This window comes from Macaca mulatta, chromosome 7 (genome assembly GCF_049350105.2).
Source record: "Macaca mulatta isolate MMU2019108-1 chromosome 7, T2T-MMU8v2.0, whole genome shotgun sequence".
Classification (NCBI taxonomy): Eukaryota; Metazoa; Chordata; class Mammalia; order Primates; family Cercopithecidae; genus Macaca; species Macaca mulatta.
This window is the reverse complement of record NC_133412.1, coordinates 51,830,411-51,851,970: the sequence shown is the minus strand read 5'-3', so window position 1 is coordinate 51,851,970 and position 21,560 is coordinate 51,830,411. Positions and strand designations below refer to the sequence as shown.

The following is a 21,560-nucleotide window of genomic DNA, read 5'->3' as shown; positions in this document are numbered from 1 at the left end:
CTTTTTAAAAGTGGGTGTTTATAGCCATAAAATTCCTCTTAGTACTGCTTTTGTCGTATCCCGTAGGTTCTGACATGTTGTGTTTCCATTATCATCTAAGAAAGATTTCAGTTTCCTTCTTAATTTCTTCATTGACCCCACTGGTCATTCCAGAGCATATTATTTAATCTCCATGTGTTTGTATAGTTTCCAACATTTGTCTTGTTACTAACTTCTAGTTTTATTCCATTGTGATCAGAGAAGATGTTTGATATTATTTCAATTTTTAAAAATGTTTGAAGACTTGTCGTTTGACCTAAGATATGGTCTGTCCTTGAGAATGATCCATATGCTGAGGAAATAAATATGTATTCTGTAGCCCAAGGAAGAAGACACCCGTCCCCACTCTGCTGCAACACACAGCGCTCCGCTCAGGGATGGGGCAGTGGTGTGCTGTTGTTACCCAAGGGGCTCTCTGTCGGGGAGGGAACAGAGTCTGTTCTGTAGTGTTTGCCATTTTTGGTGGTGCAGATGTTCCATGGCTGATTTCAAGCTGCCACCAACTTCTCAGCCTATCCAAGTATTTGAAAGGATGTGGGTGTTGTGATCTAAAGTGTATCTTTATTAGATATATTCCAAGCCCAATTATGCTATAGTTCTTGCAGACTGATAGAGGAACTGCTTTGGTGGTCTCGGATAAGATCTGGAAGAATTCTCTGGGCTACCAGACAGTAGAGATCCTTATTCTCTACCCATAACTGTAATTTCTCTCCAAAAAAACAGTCTCTCTCTCTCTCTCTCTCTGCTGAGCCACTTGGAGCTGGGGGTGGACTGACACAACATCCCTATGGCCACCACCACTGGGACTGCACGGGGTCAGACCTAAAGCCAGCAAAGCACTGGGTCTCACTCAAAGCCCTGTCAACACTACCTGGCTATTGCCTATGTTCACTCGAGGCCCTGGGGCGCTCCAGTCAGCAGATGGCAAAGCCAGCCAGGCTGGTGTCTTTCCCTTCAGGGCAACAAGTTCCCTCAGGCCCTGCTGGGTCCGAAGATGCTGTCTGCGAGCCAGAGACTGGAGTAAAAAACCTTAGAAATTTACCTGGTGCTTTATTCTAAGGCAGCTGAGCTGACACTGAAACCGTGAGACAAAGTCTTTCCCACTCTGCCTTTCCCTTTCCACAGGCAGAGGAGCCTCACCCTGTGGCCACCACCACAGGCCCACAGGGAGTGCTGCCAGGCTACTGTTGATGTTTACTTAGGGCCCAAGGGCTCCTAAGTCACTTGTGGTGAATGCTTCCAGGCCTGGGCCTCACCCTTCAGTGCAGTGGGCTCCCCTCTGGCCTAGGGCAGGCCCAGAAATGCTGTTTAAGAGCCAAGGCCTAAAATCAGTGACCATAAGAGGCCATTTGGTGCTCTCTACCCCATTGTGGCCAGGCAGGCACCTAAGTTGCAAGACAAAGTCCCTTTTACCTTTCCCTCTACTTTTCTTAAGTAGAAGAAGTCTCTCACCACAGCCACCATAGCTGGGAATGTGCTGGGTCTCCCCTGAAGCCAGCATGTCTCAGAGCCTTACTCCAGGCCCATCGCATACTACCTGGGTATCACTGTTGGCTATTCAGGGCCCAAGGGCTCTTGAGTCAGCAGGTGATAAATCCTGCCAGGTCTAGAATCTTTCCTTTAAGGCAAAAGATGCACCCTTCTGGCCCAGGGTATATCTAGAAAGCTAATTCAGGAGCTAGGTCCTGGAATGGGGGCCTCTCAACTCTGACAGGTGCTCTGTCCTACTGTGGCTGAGCTGCTGTCCAAGATGTGAGATAACGTCCTCTTTACTCTACCCCTTCCTGTCCTCAAGCAAAAGGGAGTCACTTGAGTTAGTGCAAGCTGCGTTGGCTGGGGTTGGGGAAGGGGTTGTGCAAACACTCCCTTGGCTGCCCTGGCTGGTGTCTCTCTAGGTCTTGTGTCCCCTGAGTCCACTGGCTCTGAGCCCAGCATGGCATTAGGACTTCCCTAGGAGTTGAAGTCCTTATGGTCTAGACTGCCTTTCAAGTTTATTTAGGGCCCCAGAGCATAATAGCCTGCCATGCCAAGGCTTGTGAAAACCCAAGCCTCAAGCCTTGTAACTACTGGGATGGGTGAAGCCCTCTGCGTAGGACTGGCCTAAATGCTCCCTCCATGGGCAGGTGTCACGTGAGTTCCACCTGGTTTTGTTTTCTGCTGTGACAGGGCAGCACTGAGTCCAAGGCAAAGTCCCACAGTTGCTGCATTCTCCCTCCCCTAGATGCACAGATTCTCTCTCAGCCCCACAGCGGTGACTGCTGGGGGAGGGGAAAGGGCAGGGGTGACATTGGTGTTTCAAGACTGTCTCTCCTACCCTCCTCAGTGCCTCCTTCAGGGACATGAAGTTAAACCACCCACGTACTGTGAGTCCTTGCCTGATTTTTGGTTCTTATGAAGATGGTTTTCTGGTGGAGACAGTTGTTACATTTGATTTTCTTGCAGGGGGAAGGATTGGTAGAGACAACTATGAGCCATCTTACTCTGCCCCTCTTCCCTCACTTAACTTTACTTCCTAAGAGCCTGTTTCCAAATGCAATCACATAAGGTGTTAGGGCTCCAAGTATGAATTTTGGGGAGACACAATTTAGTTTATAGCATTTGGACTTGGTGGGGGGAGAGAGAGAGAACATTAACAGGAAGTTCACAGTGTAAGCAACAGTATGGAGGTGGGAAAGTTCAGCTCATGGATAGAAAAAATTGATCCAATTTAGCAGGGCCCACAGGGAGATGTGGTGGAGTGGTGAGAGGTGGGCTGGTGAGAGGTGAGCCACATCAAAAGAACCTTGAATGCCAGGCTGAGGTGGAAGGCATTTCCTGTTGTGTAGAAGGTGCCATGAGGTGGTGGGGAGGGTAACACGATGAAAGGATATTTGGGAGGATGGATCTGGCATCAGTGATGGCTGGGGGTAAAGAATAAACAAAGCTGGAGGCCGGGAAACTGGACATATGGCCCAGAGTTCAGGCGTAGGCTGTTCAAAGGCAGTTTCCACACTGAGTTCCGATGTGGATCCAAGCATGCAGTGGGTAGACGATTTGGAAAAGCAAAACCATTCCCTTCCCATTACCACACAGTTTCCCAGCTGAGCTCATCACCAGAGTTCTACAAATCAGACAGTCAAACTACCCCAAACTCTGTCCCTAGAAGCTGTGGCCCACAGGGAGCCCTTATCCAGCTGCAGCCCAAGGACACTGCAGCCTGAGCAGGACTGCACCTGTTCCCTCCCAGGAGCCTCATCTCTGTCTAGCCAGGCTTTGATTTCAAATGCCCTCAGCTTTGACTTTGAAATCTGTTGGGTGAGATTCATGAGAGCTCTGGCCTTCTTTGGGTTAGGGATTTTTAAATAGTTTTTTCAAGCAGGTAGTAGATCAACTCTACCTGCTTACTTCTGTGTGCATCTCTTGTTCCCTGGCCCCAGATCTTTTTCCTTGGTTTATCCTCTCGTTGTGTTGCAGCACAGCTTCCAGTGGCTTCCAGGAAAGAATGAATGGAAGCCAAGCTTTCTGACCCTCATGAATTTTAGGATGTCATTGTTCTACCACAACTCCTGATTAGTAGTTTGACTGGATGTAATGCTGTAATTTAAATGTACCTTCTCCTCACATTGGGAAATATTGCTCTATTACTTTCTAGTTCCCAGTGTTGTTGGGAAGAAGCTGGTGTCATGCAGAGTCTTGGCTCTTTACATATGACGTGTCTTTTCTCTCTGGAAGATTTTAGGATTTTCTCTCTTTGGGTTCTTGGAATTTCCCAGTGATATGCCTTGTTGTAGGTCTTTCTTTGTTCACTGTGCTAGTCACTTGGTAGACTCTTGAACTAGAAAATTATGTGATTCTATTGCAGGAAGCCACCAGCAGGTTCATGTAAGCTGGGTAATTGCATTCTTTTCTTCCAAGGACAGAGGTATCAAGGCCCTGGGAACCTTATAAGTGGATGTAGGGAAAGGGGGCCTGAGGTGAATCCAACAAAGCTGCAGCACCCACTGAGCTCATGTCCCAGGGCTAGGTTCTGCCTGAGGACAATAGACATGGGTGAGGCCCACTTCCTGCCCAGTCCCATAGTTGGGCTCAGGACACACATGGTCCAGGAGGCCCCGGGTTACATTTACATGCACCTACCTGTATGCAGCATTCAGTGAGCCACAGGACAACTTAGGGAAGGGGGCAGCTCCAGAGAGCAGGATAGGAGGTAGATAAATAATCATGGGATGTGGAGTGGCCTTGTGGGGAAGGGGCAAAGGTAGGGCTGTGTGTGTGTGTGTGTGTGTGTGTGTGATGCATATTGGGAAAATGGAGAGAACATTTTGTCTGCCCCCTTTTCTGGGCACTGCACCCCTTTTCTCATGAATAGTTTTTCTTCCCATCATGGACTGAAAGTCTCTGTCTCCTCCAAATTCCTATGTTGAAGCCCTAACCCTCTGCATGGCTGTATTTGGAGATGAGGCCTCTAAGAAGTCATTAAGGTTAAATGAGGTCCTAAGGGTGGGGCTCTGATTCAGTAGAATTAGTGTCCTTATAGGTCGAGATATCAGAGAGTGCTCTCACTCACTCTCTCTGCACAAATACAAAGAAGAGGTCACGTGAGCACACAATATGGCAGCCACCTACGGGACAAGAGAAGAGGCGTCAGAATGAAACCTACCTTGCTGGTAGTTTGTTCTTGGATTCCCCAGCCTCCAGAGCTGTGAGAAATAAATGTTTGTGGTTTAAGGCACCCAGTGTGTGGTATTTTGGCATGGCACACTGAACTAATACATCTCCCCACCCTACTTCAAACACATGACACTAGAGGGCTTGGCAGTTTGTGTCCCAGCTACCCAGCCAACCCAGACCAGACCAAGCAGAAACTTTTTTCTGGAATTTTCTGAATCGGAACTAATGGAGGGGAGTCCCGTCCTTTCTTGGGGTCAAAACCAGGATGATGGAAGCCTCGTACTGCCAGCAGTCTGACTCCAACCTTGTGGGGAAAGTTGCTCTGAGATCACAAAACTGTTCTGCAGACTGAGGTGGAGACGGACACAAGGGAAGGAGCCTGCAGATCCTAACAGTGCTGGTGACTCTGAGTCCAGGTATTCCTGAGACCCAACTGTTCCCTGTTCTGCCCGTGGCTAACTTACTGACCAGTGAGCTTCCCCTCTTGCCTAAGCCAACTCAAGTGAATTTTCTGTCACTCACCCCCAAAGAGGCCTGACTGCAATGGCAGGGCATGGCAGGGCTGGGCTGGCTGGGGCAGAGTGTGGTGTGGGTGGAATCAGCAGTGACAGGCAACCAGGAAGTGCAGTTATCGCGTGGACTCCATGAGGTCTTCCTCCAACCCCAACTGTGAGCAAGGCTGGACTCATAAGCTCAGTAGGTCAGAGCGAGGGATTTGGTCAGAGGTGCCATGCTCGGGGCTATCTTTCTATGAGCCAGACTCTTGTCATCAAAGGCTTTGCCATCAGAGATAGTTTTAGTCATATCTTGGGTTCACTTGATCAATTGCTGTTCTGCTACTTTCAGGATCTTTACTCTAGGCTGTCCCACATGGGTGGGAGACTAAAGGCTGTATACACGAGAATACACTGACCTGGGAGCACTCTCAGGATTTAATGACTTGGCAAGGACACCTCGGGCTCTAACACACTGCTGGAGTGGCTCCTTGAAATGTGGATGGAACAGTTGCTGCAGTGAATTAGGTGGAGATTATAGAACTGCATTGGCAAAGCATCAGAGAAGCTGGAAAGTACAGGGAGGTAGGAATGTTGGAATGGTTCGTTATATGCCAGCAGATTCAGAATCCACCACTTGCCTATGTGCCCTTGGAGGCCTCACAGGAACTCCCCTCTCTAGGCTAACAAGGAAGGCACTAGTGAGAAGGGCACCTGAATCTTTCAGAGACTCAGTGGCACTGTCCTTTGTAGGCCAGGATCGACAAGAGGAGATGCTGCCATGAGACCAGGCTTCATGGTGTCAGTGGGAATGGTGGAAGGCGAGAACAGCAGATGCCAGGTGGTGGCAGGAAACAACAACAACGAGATGGCCCGCAGAAGGCTGCAACACAAAATCGCAATTTCCTAGCCAGTTTTCAGACTGAGACAATTGAGACCTACAGCTCATGGATTGTAGGGGAGTCTGGGTATTTGTGGAAAAAATCCTGCAACATTATCACATGGTATTCATTAATTATTCTCCAGAAGGATCTGGGGTCATTGATAAGAGTAACAGTAACTGATGAAAAGGGAACACCCAGACTGAGGGTCATTTACGTAGTATTAGAGCTGACCCTGACACCATAAGATCCACAATGCCACCATGTCCCCTCTCCAACAAGACTGAGGACACATGAAGGCTTGGTAATAAATGGAACCCTGGATGAAGAGACCGCAGTCCCCTCCGGTTGTCATTTCTCTGTCACTAAATATGCAACCGATACGAGTATGCTTAGAAGCTAACAGAGCTGTCACTTTACTCCCTGACCTGTGGGTATGAGCCCCTATAGTAGGAAGAGCCCAGGGGAAGTCTCTGAAACTCCCTCTTCCCACTTCCAGGAGCAACGCAGTATTCCAGGTGGAATCACAGAGATTTATCACCTCCCTCAACCTTGACCGCCACCTTATGGTAGTATTCTTACATTTTCCCACCTGTCCCTTGTGCTATTCTTGTCATCATTTTACTTCCACATGTTATAAACCCCACAGTATGTTACTAGTTTTGCCTCAATGATTTCTAGACATCAAAAAATGAGAAAATAGGATCTTTTCAATGTATCCATGTATTTATGATGTCAGTGGTCTCCATTCCTTTGTGTAGATCCAAATTTCTATCTAGTATCCTTTTTCTTCTGACCAAAGAGCTGCTTTTAACACTTCTCAGAGTGTAGGCCTGCTGGTGATCAGCCTGGCTTTTGTGTGAAAAAGTCTTTATCTTTTCTTCATTAAAGTTTTTGAAAACTGTTTTTTCTTTTCTTTTCTTTTCCTTTCCTTTCCTTTCCTTTCCTTTCCTCTTTTCTTTTCTTTTCTTTTCTTTTCTTTTCTTTTCTTTTCTTTTCTTTTCTTTTCTTTTCTTTTCTTGCCTAGAGATGAGGCCTCACTATATTGCCCAGGCTAGTCTCAAACTCCTGGCCTCAAATAGTCCTCCTGCCTCGGCCTTCCAAAGTGCTGGGGTGATTACAGGCATGAGCCACCACACTTGGCCTCACTGACTTTAACTGCTTTTAATCCCATATCTGCACAGTTGACTTTTTCATCTCTAGTAATACTTTTTTGTTTTATTTTGAGACAAGGTCTCACCGTGTTGCCCAGGCTGGAGTACAGTGGTGCAATCACAGCTTACTGAAAGCTCGACCTCCTGTGTTCAGGTGATCCTCCTGCCTCAGCCTCCTGAGTAACTGGGACTACAGGTTCATGCCACCATGCCTGGCTAATTTTTAAATTACTTATAGAGATAGGTCTCCTTACAATGCACAGGCTGGTCTTGAACTCCTGGGCTCAAGGAATCCTTATGTCTAAGCCTCCCAAAGTGCTGGGATTACAGGTGTGAGCTACCACACCCAGCCTGTGAGTTTTTTGTTTTTTTTTCAATATATCTTCCATTTTTCTCTTCTCATCATGTTCAGATTTTTCTAGCCTTCTTGAACATATGGAACATATTTATAATATATTTTTTAACATCCGTATCTACTAATTACATCATCTCTGGGGCCTATTTCCATTGATTGATTTCTCTCCTGGCTATAGGCTCTAGTTTGCCTTTTTTTTTTTTTTTTTTTTTGATAGGGTCTTACTCTGTCACCCAGGCTGGAGTGCAGTGGTGTGACCTCACCTCGCTGCAATCTTGTCTCCTTGGGTTCAAGTGATTCTCATGTCTCAGCCTCCCAAGTAGCCGGGACTACAGTTGGGTACCACCACTCCCAGCTAATTTTTGTATTGTTAGTGGAGACAGGATTTAGCCATGTTGGCCAGGCTGGCTTTGAACTCCTGGCCTCAGGCAATCTGCACCCCTCGGCCTCCAAAGTGCTGGGATTACAGGCATGAGCCACTGTGCCTGGCCATTGCCTGGTGATTTTTTATTGACTGGTAGACATTGTGCTTTTGTGTTGTGATTGTTGGATTTTGTTTTCCTTTAAATAGTGTGGGACTCTGTTCCAGCACTAGTTACTTGAAATAAGTTGGATCTATCAAGATTTGCTTTCAATCTTTGTTCGGACAGTTTCAGAGAAGCCTTTACTCCAGTGCTCATTTAGCCCCACTATTAAGGCAATACTTTTGTAAGGCTTCCTTTCCATTTCCTAAGTGTTATGAGGTGTTTTCATTCTGACCAGTGAAAATATGAGTTATCTCTAGCCTGTTGTGAGCTCTGGGAATTCTTCAGTCTGCTTTCTGGCGGTTCTTTCCCTGGGTCCTTTCTTCTCACATATGTCCATATCAGCTTGAGGGCATCTTCCATAGGTCTCCAGAGCACACGCGTTCTCTTCTCCCACCTCCTCCGTGGTACTCTACCTCACAAATTCTACCGGCCTTGAAGACCTTCCCAAGCTCTGATCTCTGTCTCCTCAATCCACCACGACCACTGGACTTTGGATTCCCCTCCCTGTGCTGGAGCCTGTAATTGCTTCCAAGGGTGAACACTGTAGGGTTCACCTTCTTTTAGGGATTATACTTCTGTTCGACCGTTCTCCAATGTCTGAAAACTATTGTTTTATATATTTTGTTCCATTTTTCTAGTTATTAAAGGTTGGAGGCAAATCTGGTCCCTGTTAGCAATCAGGGCCACAGGTAGAGGTTGCAGGATGTTGTTTACATCCGTATCTTTTTTTTTTTTTTTTTTTTTTGAGACAGGATCTCGCTCTGTAACCCCAAGTGGCACTATCTGAGCTCACTGCCACCTCCACTTCATGGCCTGAAGAAATCCTTCCACCTCAGCTTCCCAAAGTGCTGGGATTACAGGTGTGAGCCGTTGCACCCAGCCTAAAATTGTATCTTTCTTATTAACAGGGAAGTTAAACATTTTATCCTGTGTGTCAGCAGCATTTGCATTTCTTTTTCTTTGAACTTTATTTTTCCCGTTTGAACTTTCCATTTTTCTTAGAATTGTTAGTCTTTGTCTTCTCTACTTTTAGAATAGAATGAATATGATATTAATAGTACTTCAAATTGTGGCCACGATGGAGTACCTGTATTGATGATAGTCTCCCAGCATAAACAACTACAAAGCTGCACAAAGTACATGAAGAAATTGTCTTCAGGCATTGGGCAATAGGCAGTTCCAGGTACAATCTGTGAGAAGGGAATCACATGAAGGGACTGCTACATTTTTCTGGTGGAGAAAGTTTCCAAACCCTCAATGATAGCATGAGGAAACAGAGTCCAGGCCGAAAGGATCAGTGTTGTTTGGTGGAGGAAACAGAGACTGCTGCTCAGGGCTGCTAAAATGTATGTGGCAGAGTATCAGAAAGGATGGAGTTGCAGAGAAGGAGCCCCAGAAATCTTATAGAGTTTGCTGCAAGTCTCACACTATGAATATGCAAATCTCACACTATGAATGTGTGGATTGAGACTCTGCAAGGCCCAGCACAGAACAGCCAATGGGGAGCTGAAAGCTAAACAGCAATTTCAGTGGTCACAGAGTGCTGGAGACACATCTGAATTCTGGTTCAGCCAGAGTGTCCACTCTTGGAATCTCAGGCCTCGATGAATATCCCAGATACTCCCAGGAGGGCCTAGAAGGCCATGCCTTGGGATTAAGGAAGATACCCCAGGAATAAGGGCAAAACTGAACAACAGCTCACCCTAACAAAACCTAAAATGTAGTCTGACACACATGATCAAGTTAACCCATCAATAATTTAATTCCCTGCCAAAATAAAACTCAACACTAGAGCAGGATAACATAATCCACATCTCTACAATGAAGGTTCACAACATCCAACAGCTCAAGAAATACTGACTACATGTGTCAAAAAGAGAGAAAATGTATCCTAAAATTAAGAGAAAACCAGTCAATACAAACAGACCCACCGTGCATGGAGGCTCATGCCTGTAACCCCAGCACTTTGGGAGGCCAAGGCAGGTAGATCACTTGAGCTCAAGACTTTGAGACCAGCCTGGGCAACATGGCAAAACCCCATCTCTACTAAAACTTCAAAAATGAGTTGGGTGTGGGGGTGTGCAGGGGTCCGTAACCCCCAGGCTGTGGACTGTACCAGTCGGTGACCTGTTAGGAACCAGGCTGCACAGCAGGAGGTGAGTGGTGGGTAGTGAGCGTTACTGCCTGAGCTCCGTTCCCCATCAGATCAACAGGCATTAGATTCTCACAGGAGCGTGAATCCTAATGTGAACTGCACATGCGAGGGCTCTAGGTTTCACACTCTTTATGAGAACCTAATGCCTGATGATCTGAAGTGGAACAGTTTCATACCATAAACACCGCCCCCAACCCCGTCTGTGGAAAAATTGTCTTCCACAAAACCAGTCAGGACTGCTGGTGGCTTGTCCCTGTGGTCCCAGCTAGTTGGAAGGCTGAGGGGAAAGGATGGCTTGAGCCTGGGAGGTGGAGGTTGCAGTGAGTTGAGATCATGCCACTGCACTCCAGCCTGGACAACAGAGTGAGATCTTACCTCAAAGAAACAAACAAAAGGGCCGGGCATGGTGGCTCACACCTGTAATCCCAGCACTTTGGGAGGCTGAGGCAGGCAGATCACCTGAGGTCAGAAATTCAAGACCAGCCACACGAGGTGGAGGTTGCAGTGAGCCAAGATGGCACCATTTTACTCCAGCCTGGGATACAAGAGTGAAACTCCATCTCAAAAAACAAAACAAAACAAAAAACCCATGAATGGCTCACATACTGAAATTAGCAGGCAAGAGCTTTAAAGTAACTACATACATACATTTAAGAATTTAGAGAGGGCCGGGCGTGGTGGCTCAAGCCTGTAATCCCAACACTTTGGGAGACTGAGTCGGGTGGATCACGAGGTCAGGAGATCGAGACCATCCTGGCTAACATGGTGAAACCCCGTCTCTACTAAAAAAGAAATACAAAAAACTAGCCAGGCGAGGTGGTGGGCTCCTGTCATCCCAGCTACTCGGGAGGCTGAGGCAGGAGAATGACGTAGACCCGGGAGGCGGAGCTTGCAGTGAGCTGAGATCCAGCCACTGCACTCCAGCCTGGGCAACAGAGTGAGACTCCATCTCAAAAAAAAAAAAAATTTAGAGAAATATCAACACCTGTGAAGATGGTGAAAAAAGAATCGAGAAAATAAGTTTCAGTATAAATGTGTCCTAAATATGCGTGGTACATACGTACTAAAAAATAGTTTATTTTTTATCAGAAATCTAAATTTAACGGGGCATCCTATATTTTATCTGGCATCTCTATACCAAAGGCAAGCAGGAGAGAGTCCAGAGTCCTATCTTCCAGCAGGCAACCTAGCCTAGGACAGGGCCTGCCAGGGGCAATTGGGCATTGGATGGGTTAGAAATGCCAGTCATTCAGTGTGCCAAAGGTTTGCCAGATCTGCATACAATCAACATTTTTATTCAATATTTTTGTCTAAAGCAACTTTAAAAATTTTAACCCTTTATTTGGAAATACAGATTCAGAGGAAATGTCAAAGATGGTACAAAGAGGTTTCATGGACTCCTCACTCAGTTTTCTCCAAAGGTTCTATTTTGTATAAATGTAGGACAGTATCGAACGATGTCATGTGTCTAGGTCTATGCCATTTTATCACATATGTAGACTCCTTTAACCACCGCTGCAATCAAGATACAGAACAGTTCCACCACCACAAAAATTCCCCTCCTGCTATTCCTCTACACTCATTCCAGGCTCTTTCCCTCCAGTATTCCTACTCCTGGCAACCACGAATCTGCTTTCTGTCTTTATAATCTTCCCACTTCAAGAACATTACAAAATGCAAAAATTATCCAGGCATGGTGGCACCAGCTTGTAGTTCCAGCTACGTGGGAGGCTAAGGCAGAAGAATCACTTGAACCTGGGAGGTGGAGGCTACAATGATCCTGCCATTGCAGTCCAGCCTGAGAGACAGGGTGAGACTCTCAATGAATGAATGAATGAATGAATGAAGGCCTGGCACGGTGGCTCACACCTATAATCCCAGTGCTTTGGGAGGCCGAAGCAGTTGGAACTGTTGATGCCTGGAGTTTGGGACCAGCCTGGCCAACATGACAAAACCCTGTCTCTACTAAAAATACAAAAATTAGCCAGGCATGATGGTGTGCACCTATACTCCCAGCTACTTGGGAGACTGAGGCACAAGAATCACTTGAACCTGGGAGGCGGAGGCTGCAGTGAGCCAAGATCATGTCACTGCATTCCAATCTGGGCCACAGAGTGAGAGTTCATCTGAAAAACAAAATAAAACAAAACCAAACAAAGAAAAAAAGAACATTAAATAAATGGAATCACACAGTAGGTGGCCTTTTGAGACTGGCTTTTTTTTTTTTTTTTCTACTCAGCAAATGCCCTTTGAGATCCATCCAAGTTGTGCATGTCCCTTTTTATTATTATTATTATTATTATTATTATTATTATTATTTTCTGTTTGAGATGGAGCCTCGCTCTGTCATCCAGGCTGGAATGCAGTGGCACAATCATAGCTTACTGCTGCCTCAAACTCCTGGGCTCAAGTGATCCTCCCACCTCAGCCTCCCAAAGTGCTGAAATTATAGGCCTGAGCTATGGAGCCCGTTTTTAAATCTTAATAAATATCTCCCCCTGGTCTGCTTCCGTGACTGACACACAGGCTGGCATCTTGTGCCCAGACAGACATGTTTCTGGACTTGGTTCCATTTGTTCTGATGGGTTCCTCCCTCTCAATGACCGTACGTTACAGTATGTGGCTATTCTTACATGTTTCTATATAGACCTGAGGGTTAGTGTATTAACGTCAAAGTTCTACTGGTGTTTCGAGGCTGGGTGAAATGTCTGGGTTAATTTAGTTGTGGGCATCTTGACAATACAGGCTTTCCCTCTAGGAATGGTGATTCTGGGATGCAGGTTTTGCACATTCTGGTTTATTGCTCGGCTCGCTGCCACAGAGGGATGGCACTGCTCCACGTGCCATGCCCAAGAGATGTCCCACCTTATCTTTCTAATCAAGCTGAATGTTCTCAGCTGACAGCATATCATCAGTGCTGCGGGGACTCACTCCCTCCAACCCGAGATGAAGTGAGGCGGAGACTGTGGAGCAGATCCGTGCTGAGTGCATTCGTCCTTCCTGACCCGTACTGCTGCTGGCCGGGTCTGTGTCTGAGCCGTCAGAGGGCATTGATTTGGGGACAAGCTGGGGGCAGTGCTGGAGAGATGGCCCTCTCCTCCCTCAGCTCCTCCTGTCCAGCCAACACTTGGCCACCAAAGGCCCCTGACTTTCAGGCCCTAGTCACCACTAACGGGGTGCTGCATGGAAACAAAGTGCAGGCCCAGAACCTGCAGTTCAGGTCACGCCTCCTTCCAGTCGAAGCCTCTATCCCTCCCAAATGATTCCAGCCTCATTCCTCCATGGGCCAAATATCCTAAACAAAGGCCTGGAAAGGGGGTCTTTATCCGAGTGCCCAGAAAACACACACAGAAAGGCTCTGCATGCCCCCCATGGCCTGCCAGAGGTAAGAGCCTGCCCATCGAAATGCACAGTCCTGGTTCTTGCAATGAGGTGAGGAGTGGAGGAAGAAAAGGTCCATCTCATTCTTTCGTCAGGAACCTAAACTTGGAAAAGTCAGACACAGTAAATTTCTTAATCCTGATACTTTTATAACTGGTTACAGTGGAGTCACATGCACAACTGTTTTCTGACATCTTTCAACTGGCCACATAACACCTTGTAATTTATTTATTTATTTTTATTTTCTAAGCCCAAGGGAGTGGCTCATGCCTGTAATCTCAACACATTCAGAGGCTGAGGCAGGAAGACTGCTTGAGGCTAGGAGTTCGAGACCAGCCTGGGCAACATAGCAAGACCCCCATATGCAACAGAGAAAAACCCTGTCTCAAAATAATTTTTTTGAGTATAGTGGCATGATCACAGCTCACCATGGCCTCCAACTCCTGGGCTCAAGTGATACTCCCACCATAGCAGCTGGGACTCTTAAGAGTGCACCACCACATCTGGCTGATGTTTTAATTTTTGGTAGAGATGCGGTCTCACTACATTGCCCAGGCTGGTCTTGAACTCCTGGCCTCAAGAGATCCTCCCAGTGCGACCTCACAATGTACTGGGGTTACAGGCATGAACCGCCATGCAGCCCCTGCAAAATCTAACTGTTCTTCAGGTGCTTCTTTTGGACCTCCTAGCTAGACTGTCATTGGCAAATACTAGTTTATTATTTTCCCACATTTATGTTAATGGATTTCCCATGTTTTATTTGTCTAGACTAGGGTTTCTCAACAGCGGCACTATTGGTGTTTTGGGGTGGATAATTCTTTGTTATGGAGCTGTTTGTGCCTCGCAGGATATTTAGCAGCATCCCCAGACTCCGCCTGCTACGTGCCAGTAGCACTCCTCAGTGTGACAGCCAAAATGATTTCAGATATTGTCAAATATCCCCAGGGAGGCAAAGTCACCTCCAGTTGACAACTGCTGACCTAAAAACCTCTGGAACAATGTTAGATCATGGTAATGATAACACATACTGCTCCTGAGCTTAATGGGAATACCTCTAGCATCAAAGTATAGTAGTCCCTGTATACTACTCTCTGGCTGTGATCAGCACACTGTATATTAGTCCATTCTCATGCTGCTATGAAGAAATACCCAAAACTGGGTAATTTATAAAGAAAAAATGTTTAAGATGACTCAGTTCTGTATGGTTGGGGATGCCTCAGGAAACTTACAATTATAGCAGAAGACACCTCTTCACAGGGCAGCAGGAGAGAGAAGGGGAGCCGAGCAAAGGGGAAAGCCTGTTGTAAAACCATCAGGTCTCGTGAGAACTCACTCCCTATCGCGAGAACAGCATGGGAGAAACTGTTCCCATGAATCAGTTATCTCTACCTGGTCCTGCCCTTGACACGTGGGGATTATTGCATCTCAAGGTGAGATTTGGATGGGAACAGATCTAAACCATATCATACCCTTTATTTTAGCATACTGTATCAAAGCATAATTTTCTTTGTTCTTTTGTTGTTGTTGTTTGAGACAGAGTCTTGCTCTGGCTCTGGCTGGAGTGCAGTGGCATGATCTCAGCTCATGGCAACCTCCACCTCCTGGGTTCAAGGAATTCTTGTGCCTCAGCCTCCCAAGTAGCTGGAACTACACCCAGCTAATTTTAATTTTTTTTTTTTTTTTTTTTTTTTTTTTTTTTTTTTTTTAGTACACATGGGGTTCGACATGTTGGCCAGGCTGGTGTCAAACTCCTGGCCTCAAGTGATCCCACCACTTCAGCCTTCCAAAGTGCTGGGATTACATGCATGAGCCACTGCACCCAGCCTGAAGTATAATTTTCACAATGTGAAAGGCTTGACTTTCATACAAATAATGAAGGAATATGTATAAGATATTTTCTTTAATTTACAAGGGAGTCAGCAACACGGTGAAGCTAGTTCAAGGAGTGTTTTGAGAGACAGTGTCTGTAGTGCTCCAGGAAGGGCATTCCAAAATACGTTCTGAGGTAGAGACGAAACTTGTTAATATCCTAAAGGGAGGCTGGGCGTGGTGGCTCACACCTGTAATCCCAGAACTTTGGGAGGCCGAGGCAGGTGGATCACCTGAGGTCAGTTCAAGATCAGCCTGGCCAATATGGTGAAACCATGTCTCTACTAAAAATACAAAAATTATCCAGGCAAGGTGGTGGGCGCCTGTAGTCCCAGCTACTCAAGAGGCTGAGGCAGTAGAATCGCTTGAACCCAGGAGGCAGAGGCTACAGTGAGCCAAGATCATGCCACTGCACTCCAGCCTAGGTGACAGAGCAAGATTCTGACTCAAACAAACAAAAAAAAAAAGTCGTCTGGGAATAAAACTGTCCTCTTTGGGAATTATCTTTTCTACTGGACAGAAATCTGTAAGTTAACATATATACATATTCTCAAGTATATTCATAATATATTCTCTGGTATATTTCCGTACATTAGTGGTTTTGAAAGCATAGTCTCAAGTTGGAAGCATCAGCATCATCTGGGAACACAGACATGCAAGGCTCAGGCCCCACCTCAGACCTATTGAGTTAGAAACTCTGGTGTGGGGCCCAGCACGCCACCCACCTTTTAACATCATTTCTGAATTTAAATATTTTGTCTGTGTGATGTTAAATTTGCTGTTTTGTTTTTCAAATACACTTCAAATACATCTTCCTAATTTTCTTTTTAAATAAAAAATGGTTTTCCAAATCTATCCATTTTTCTCTTCTTTAAGCTACTGATAGCATGGAACAAAAGTTGAGCCATTCTTACGTCTTTTTTTTTTTTGAGACAAAGTCTCACTCTGTCGCCCAGGCTGGAATGCAGTGGTGGAATCTCGGCTCACTGCAACCTCCACCTCCCAGGTTCCAGCGATTCTTGTGCCTCAGCCTCCCAAGTAGCCGGGATTACAGGTACCCAGCACCACGCCTTGCTACATTTTTTTTTTTTTTTTTTTTTTTCAGTGGAGACAGGTTTTGCCATGTTGGCCATGCTGGTCTCCAACACCTGACCTCAGGTGATCTGCCTGCCTTGGCCTCACAAAGTGCTGGGATTACTGGCTTGAGCCACTGCACCCAGCATTTTTTTTTTTCCTTTTTTTTTTTTTTTTTTTGAGATGGTCTCCTTCTGTTGCTCAGGCTGGATGGAGTATAGTGGTGCCATCATGGCTCACTGCAGCTTCCACCTCCCAGGCTCAAGAGATCCTCTGACCTCAGCTTCTTAGGTAGCTGGGATGACATGTGTGCACCAGCACAAGTGGCTAATTTCTTTTTTTTTTCTGAGATGGAGTCTCACTCTTTTGCCCAGGCCGGACTGCAGTGGCGTTATCTCATTATCTCGGCTCACTGCAAGCTCCACCTCCCAGGTTCACATGCCTGGCTAATTTTTTGTATTTTTAGTGGAGACGGGGTTTCACCGTGTTAGCCAGGATGATCTCAATCTCCTGACTTCGTGATCCGCCCGCCTCGGCCTCCCAAAGTGCTGGGATTACAGGCGTGAGCCACCGCACCCGGCCACAAGTGGCTAATTTTTTGTAGAGACTGGGGTCTCCCTATGTTGCCCAAGCTGGTCCAGAAATGCTGGGCTCAAGTGAGCCACTGGCTTTGGCCTCCCAAAGTGCTATGATTACAAGTCTTATGTTCTTAAAATTTTTCTTTGATATGATGAAGGATAGTCTAGTAACTTAACATACTTTTGTTTTCAACAGGCTAGCGCTTATGATTTGTAAAAGAACTCTTCAGAAATGAGCTCAATTTTACCATGAATTGGGACACTTTCCATCTCTTTCTATTCTATAGAGCAGTTTACTTGTCATGAGCTCTGTCTTTTGAAAACTTGAAAGCCTGCAACAATCAAACCAGCTGCACCTGATGCATGGGAAGGGCATGGAATTGAGGAGAGAGCTCAAACTACGGTCAGCCCTCTGTATCCTCGGGTTCTGGATCCTTGGATTTAACCAACTGTGCATCAAAAATATTTGGAAAAAGTAAAACAATAAAAAACAAAAATTTACAAATACTTTGTAACAGGTATTTACAAAGCATTTACGTTGTATTAGGTTATAGTAATCTAGAGATGATTTAAAGTATAGGGAAGGATGTGCATAGGTTATATGCAAATACTATGCTATATTATTATCAGCAATTTGAGCGTCTGTGAATTTTGGTATCTCTGGGGTCCTGGAACCAATATCCTGAGGTTACTAAGGGACGACTGTATTCAAGCTCTTCTTTGGTTATTAGTCTATTCTCTAATGTATTTTTGTTGTTGATTTGTCTTTTTGTTTTTGCCTCTTCAAATCAATGTCGGAAACTTAGTTGTTCTAAACTACCCATTAGCTCAAAGCTACCAGTAAGCAGACTACCACTGCAATCTAAGCAACCGATTTTTTTTCCCCATCAGATTGGCAAGAATTAAGATAAGCCTCTATCGATGTTACAGCTGTAGGGAGTTTTCCTGAGCATATTAGTTAATGACAGCCCTTTTTGCTAGGCACCTAGATGATTCATCAAAATGAAATGAAATCCCCACGCACTTAAAGAAGTTATCTGGTTTATTTCCTTATCTGGGTGCTGGTTATGTGAGGTCCACAGTTGATGAAAGCTTATTAAGCTTTATATTTCTAATAGGTACAATTTTCTGCATGTGTAGTATAGTTCAATAGTTTGAAAAACGTCTTTTGCCACAGTCCACAGCTGTGTATAATGCTATTCGCTTAACAGTGGAAAACATGGCAATGACCTGAATCTCCCTGGCTCCCGGGATCCTACCCGCTTAAACAAATGAAGTAACTTCCACTGTCAGTTAAACGGGGGCTTGGCGCTGGTTTTTCTCCAGGGAGGGATTCTGGGAGACGGAGGAGGGGACGCCAGCATATCCTTCCCGGCACTTCCCGTGGGCTGCCGTCGCTCCCAGCCTCACTCGAGCAGGCCCTACCCTCCCAGAGGCCGTTAGTCCCAGTCACCTGATCCTGGACTCAGCTGACCCTGCCGAACGGGAAAAAGAAATTCCCGGGCCCTGGCTCCCCAGCGCGAGGTTGAGGCACCCGAGTGAAGCGAGGCGGGGGATGCTGGTGCGGGAATGAGAGGGGGCCAGTGGCTCGGCAGACGGTGGGGCGGTTGTCTGCACTGGCCTCTCCGCAAACACAGTGTGTGCCGGCGTGAGGGCTGTGGGTCTGGTAGAGAAAAGTCCACTGCCACCCGGCCCCCGGCCCCCGAGGCGGAGGCGGGGGTGGGTGGCAAGTAAGACAGAGCAGGCCGGCCGGCTTAGAGTCCCCGTGCTTCCCTGGCGGAAGGAAGGGCCCCTGCCTCCCGGGGCAGGAAATGGGGCTTGTCTGGAGCTGGGAGTTCTTTCAGGGCTTCCCCAGCCCCAAGAGGACCTCCCAAGGACACCCTCTTCCCCAGCCCTGCTGTGGGGCTTGTACAAGAACGTGCTTACAATCAGGCTCCCTCTTCCACACTGTTAGGAAGACCCTCCGCTTTTTCCAGACCCAGAAAGTAGTAGTTTTGGGGTTGAGACTTACCTATCCATTCATCAAATCCATCCATCCTTACGTTGTAAGCGCCAAGTCTATACCATGTAGTGTGCTAGGCACTGGGAGGACTTGAGCTGCCTAGGGAAGGGGAAATCGGAGGCCTGAATTGGCAGTCATAGTTAAGGCTCCAGGGGCAGAGACCTAATTGCGCCTTGCGTGTAGTGCTAAGGGGGTTTCCTAAGGATGCCATCAACCTTAAAGACGGATAGAGAAGCTGGCTGGCTGAAGTACGGTTTGTGTACCGGGGGTTGGGAGGCAAGGGTGGGAGGCATGTGTCTTCAGACAGGGAACAGCATGTGCAGAGAATTCAGGTGAGAGAGAGCATGGCTCCCCAGGAATGAATGCATTTCCCATAGCTGGGAGAGTATCATCTGGAGGTTAGAGAAAGATGAAGCTGCACAAGTAAAGACCAAATCTTCCTGGCTCTTGAATCACCACAATCAAGATAATGAGCATTCCACTGGCCCCCAAAACTTTCTTGTGTGAGGGGCTATTTTAGGAAGTATGATCAAGAAGGGCCGGCCTTCCAGGGTGCAAAGGCTCACGCCCGTAATCCCAGCACTTTGGGAGGCTGAGGTGTGCAGATGACCTGAGGTCAGGAGTTCAAGATCAGCATGGCCAACGTGGTGAAACCGTGTCTGTACTAAAAATAAAAAAAGCCAGGAATGATGGCACATGCCTGTAGTCCCAGCTACTTGGGAGACTGAGGCAGGAGAATTGCTTGAACCTGGGAGGCGGAGGTTGAAGTGAGTCAAGATTGCACCATTGCACTCCAGCCTGTGCAACAGAGGGAGACTCTGTCTTTAAAAACAAAAAGTGTGGGGGGTGGGGACTGGTCTGATGAGGTGTCACTTGAGCAGAGAGTGGAATGAAATAAAGGATAGCAAGCCACACAGAGTGCAGCAGGCGTGGAGGCAGGAGCAAGGCTGGCATCTTTGGGCAGCAGCAAGGAAGCCAGAGTGGCTGGAGTTGTGTGAGTATGGGGAAGAGGTGAGAGGTCACTTATCTCTGTGAGGCCCAGGACTTTTGTTTTGTCCCCTGCTGTACCCCCAGCACTTAGAGTGGGAACTAGCACAGAGAAGGCACTCAATTGATGTTTGCTGAGCAGACGAATGCCTGGAGTAGACCTCAGAGCAGGGTTTGGTGGCAGGGTGGGTCAGGAGAGAGTTCACTCAACAGCCTGGTGATAGGGGAGAACAAGAGGCCAGAGGGTATCCATCTATGACGGGGACCAGGGGTCCCTGCTGGGCAGCAGTGTGGGAGACACACGGATCCTGGCCACACCTCAGCCCTCCCTCCAACCTGATTACCTGCCTCCCTCCCTTGCAGAGGTTCCAGCTCTGTGGTGATCTGGACCATTGCGACTGGGTCCTGGCTGAGATCAGCACGCTGGCCAAGATGGTTGAGTGCACAGGGTCTACTCTGGGTGGAGGAGGGGCGCTGGGCTGGGGATTGTGGGTTTAGATGATGGTGAGGTTTCTCTGGGGTTAGGGCCTCAGTGCTCTCAGCCTGTGCTACCATGCTTTGTGACCTTGATCAGCGGCTGGCCTGCTCTGAGCCAGTCCCCAGGAAGGAGGTGTGAGGGTCACCAGCCTGGCTGATGTAAGGACTTCCCTTGCAGTCCTCTGTGAAGTTGTGGCTGCTCTGCAGCCAGGAACTAAAGGAGCTACTGTAATGGGGGATTGATATGAGTACAAGACCCAGCACTCCATTGTCCTATGACCTTATGACCCCCAGTGCCCTGAAACTCTGCACTAGGCCCAGGGAGATGGGTGAATCAGCCTCTCAACCTCTCTGGGCACCTCCCATACTTCTTTCCAGCCTGTCTGTTCCTTATCACAGGATCCAGGCTGTGGTTGAGTGGCTGGTGAACAGGGCCCTGACACCCCCTAAAGGTCTCCTTTCTCTACAGTGTGAAAAGATCCTGAAGCTCACGGCTGATGCCAAGTTTGGTGAGTACTCTGCTGAGTCCACAGGCCCCAGGCAACCCTGGGACCTCGGCCTGGTGCCTGGTACAGAGGCCCCCCCACCGCTCCCAGCAGCATCCTTAACTTACCTTCCCTAGTGGAGAAGCATGAGGGAAAGAAAGACATTGACAGTCCCACCTTCCTGTTCTCTGCCAGCTCCTGGTGTAGCAGTAGCAGTGCCTGTGTCTCCAGGGTGCATGGGAGCTTTGAGCTGAAGTTAAGAGGGCAACAGGGAGGTGGCTGGGCCCACAGTGACACCCCCTGTCCCACTCATGGGTCCTTCAGAGTTAGGCGATGTGAAGGCCACAGTGGCAGTGCTGAGTTTCGTCCTCTCCAGTGTGGCCAAGCACAGTGTCGATGGCAGATGCTTCTCCAGTGAACTGCAGCAGCTGGGGCTACCCAAAGGTACGGGT

At 47.3% G+C, this 21,560-nt stretch overlaps 1 protein-coding gene across 7 annotated transcripts in view; it reads left to right on the top strand.

Moving 5' to 3' along the window:
- Positions 1-21,560, top strand: part of LOC114679448 (uncharacterized) — a 42,451-nt gene that overhangs the window by 17,300 nt on the left and 3,591 nt on the right. For 2 of the 7 annotated variants that reach the window (XM_077939846.1, XM_077939848.1), the window contains exons 5-7: positions 20,510-20,581; positions 21,093-21,132; positions 21,485-21,552. In XM_077939846.1, coding sequence (XP_077795972.1) covers positions 20,510-20,581; positions 21,093-21,132; positions 21,485-21,552 — 180 coding nt within the window. Of the gene's footprint in view, positions 1-5,936; positions 6,968-20,509; positions 20,582-21,022; positions 21,133-21,432; positions 21,553-21,560 lie in introns of those variants that run through there. The other 5 variants (XM_077939845.1, XM_077939842.1, XM_077939843.1 and 2 more) reach the window with 4 other exon arrangements.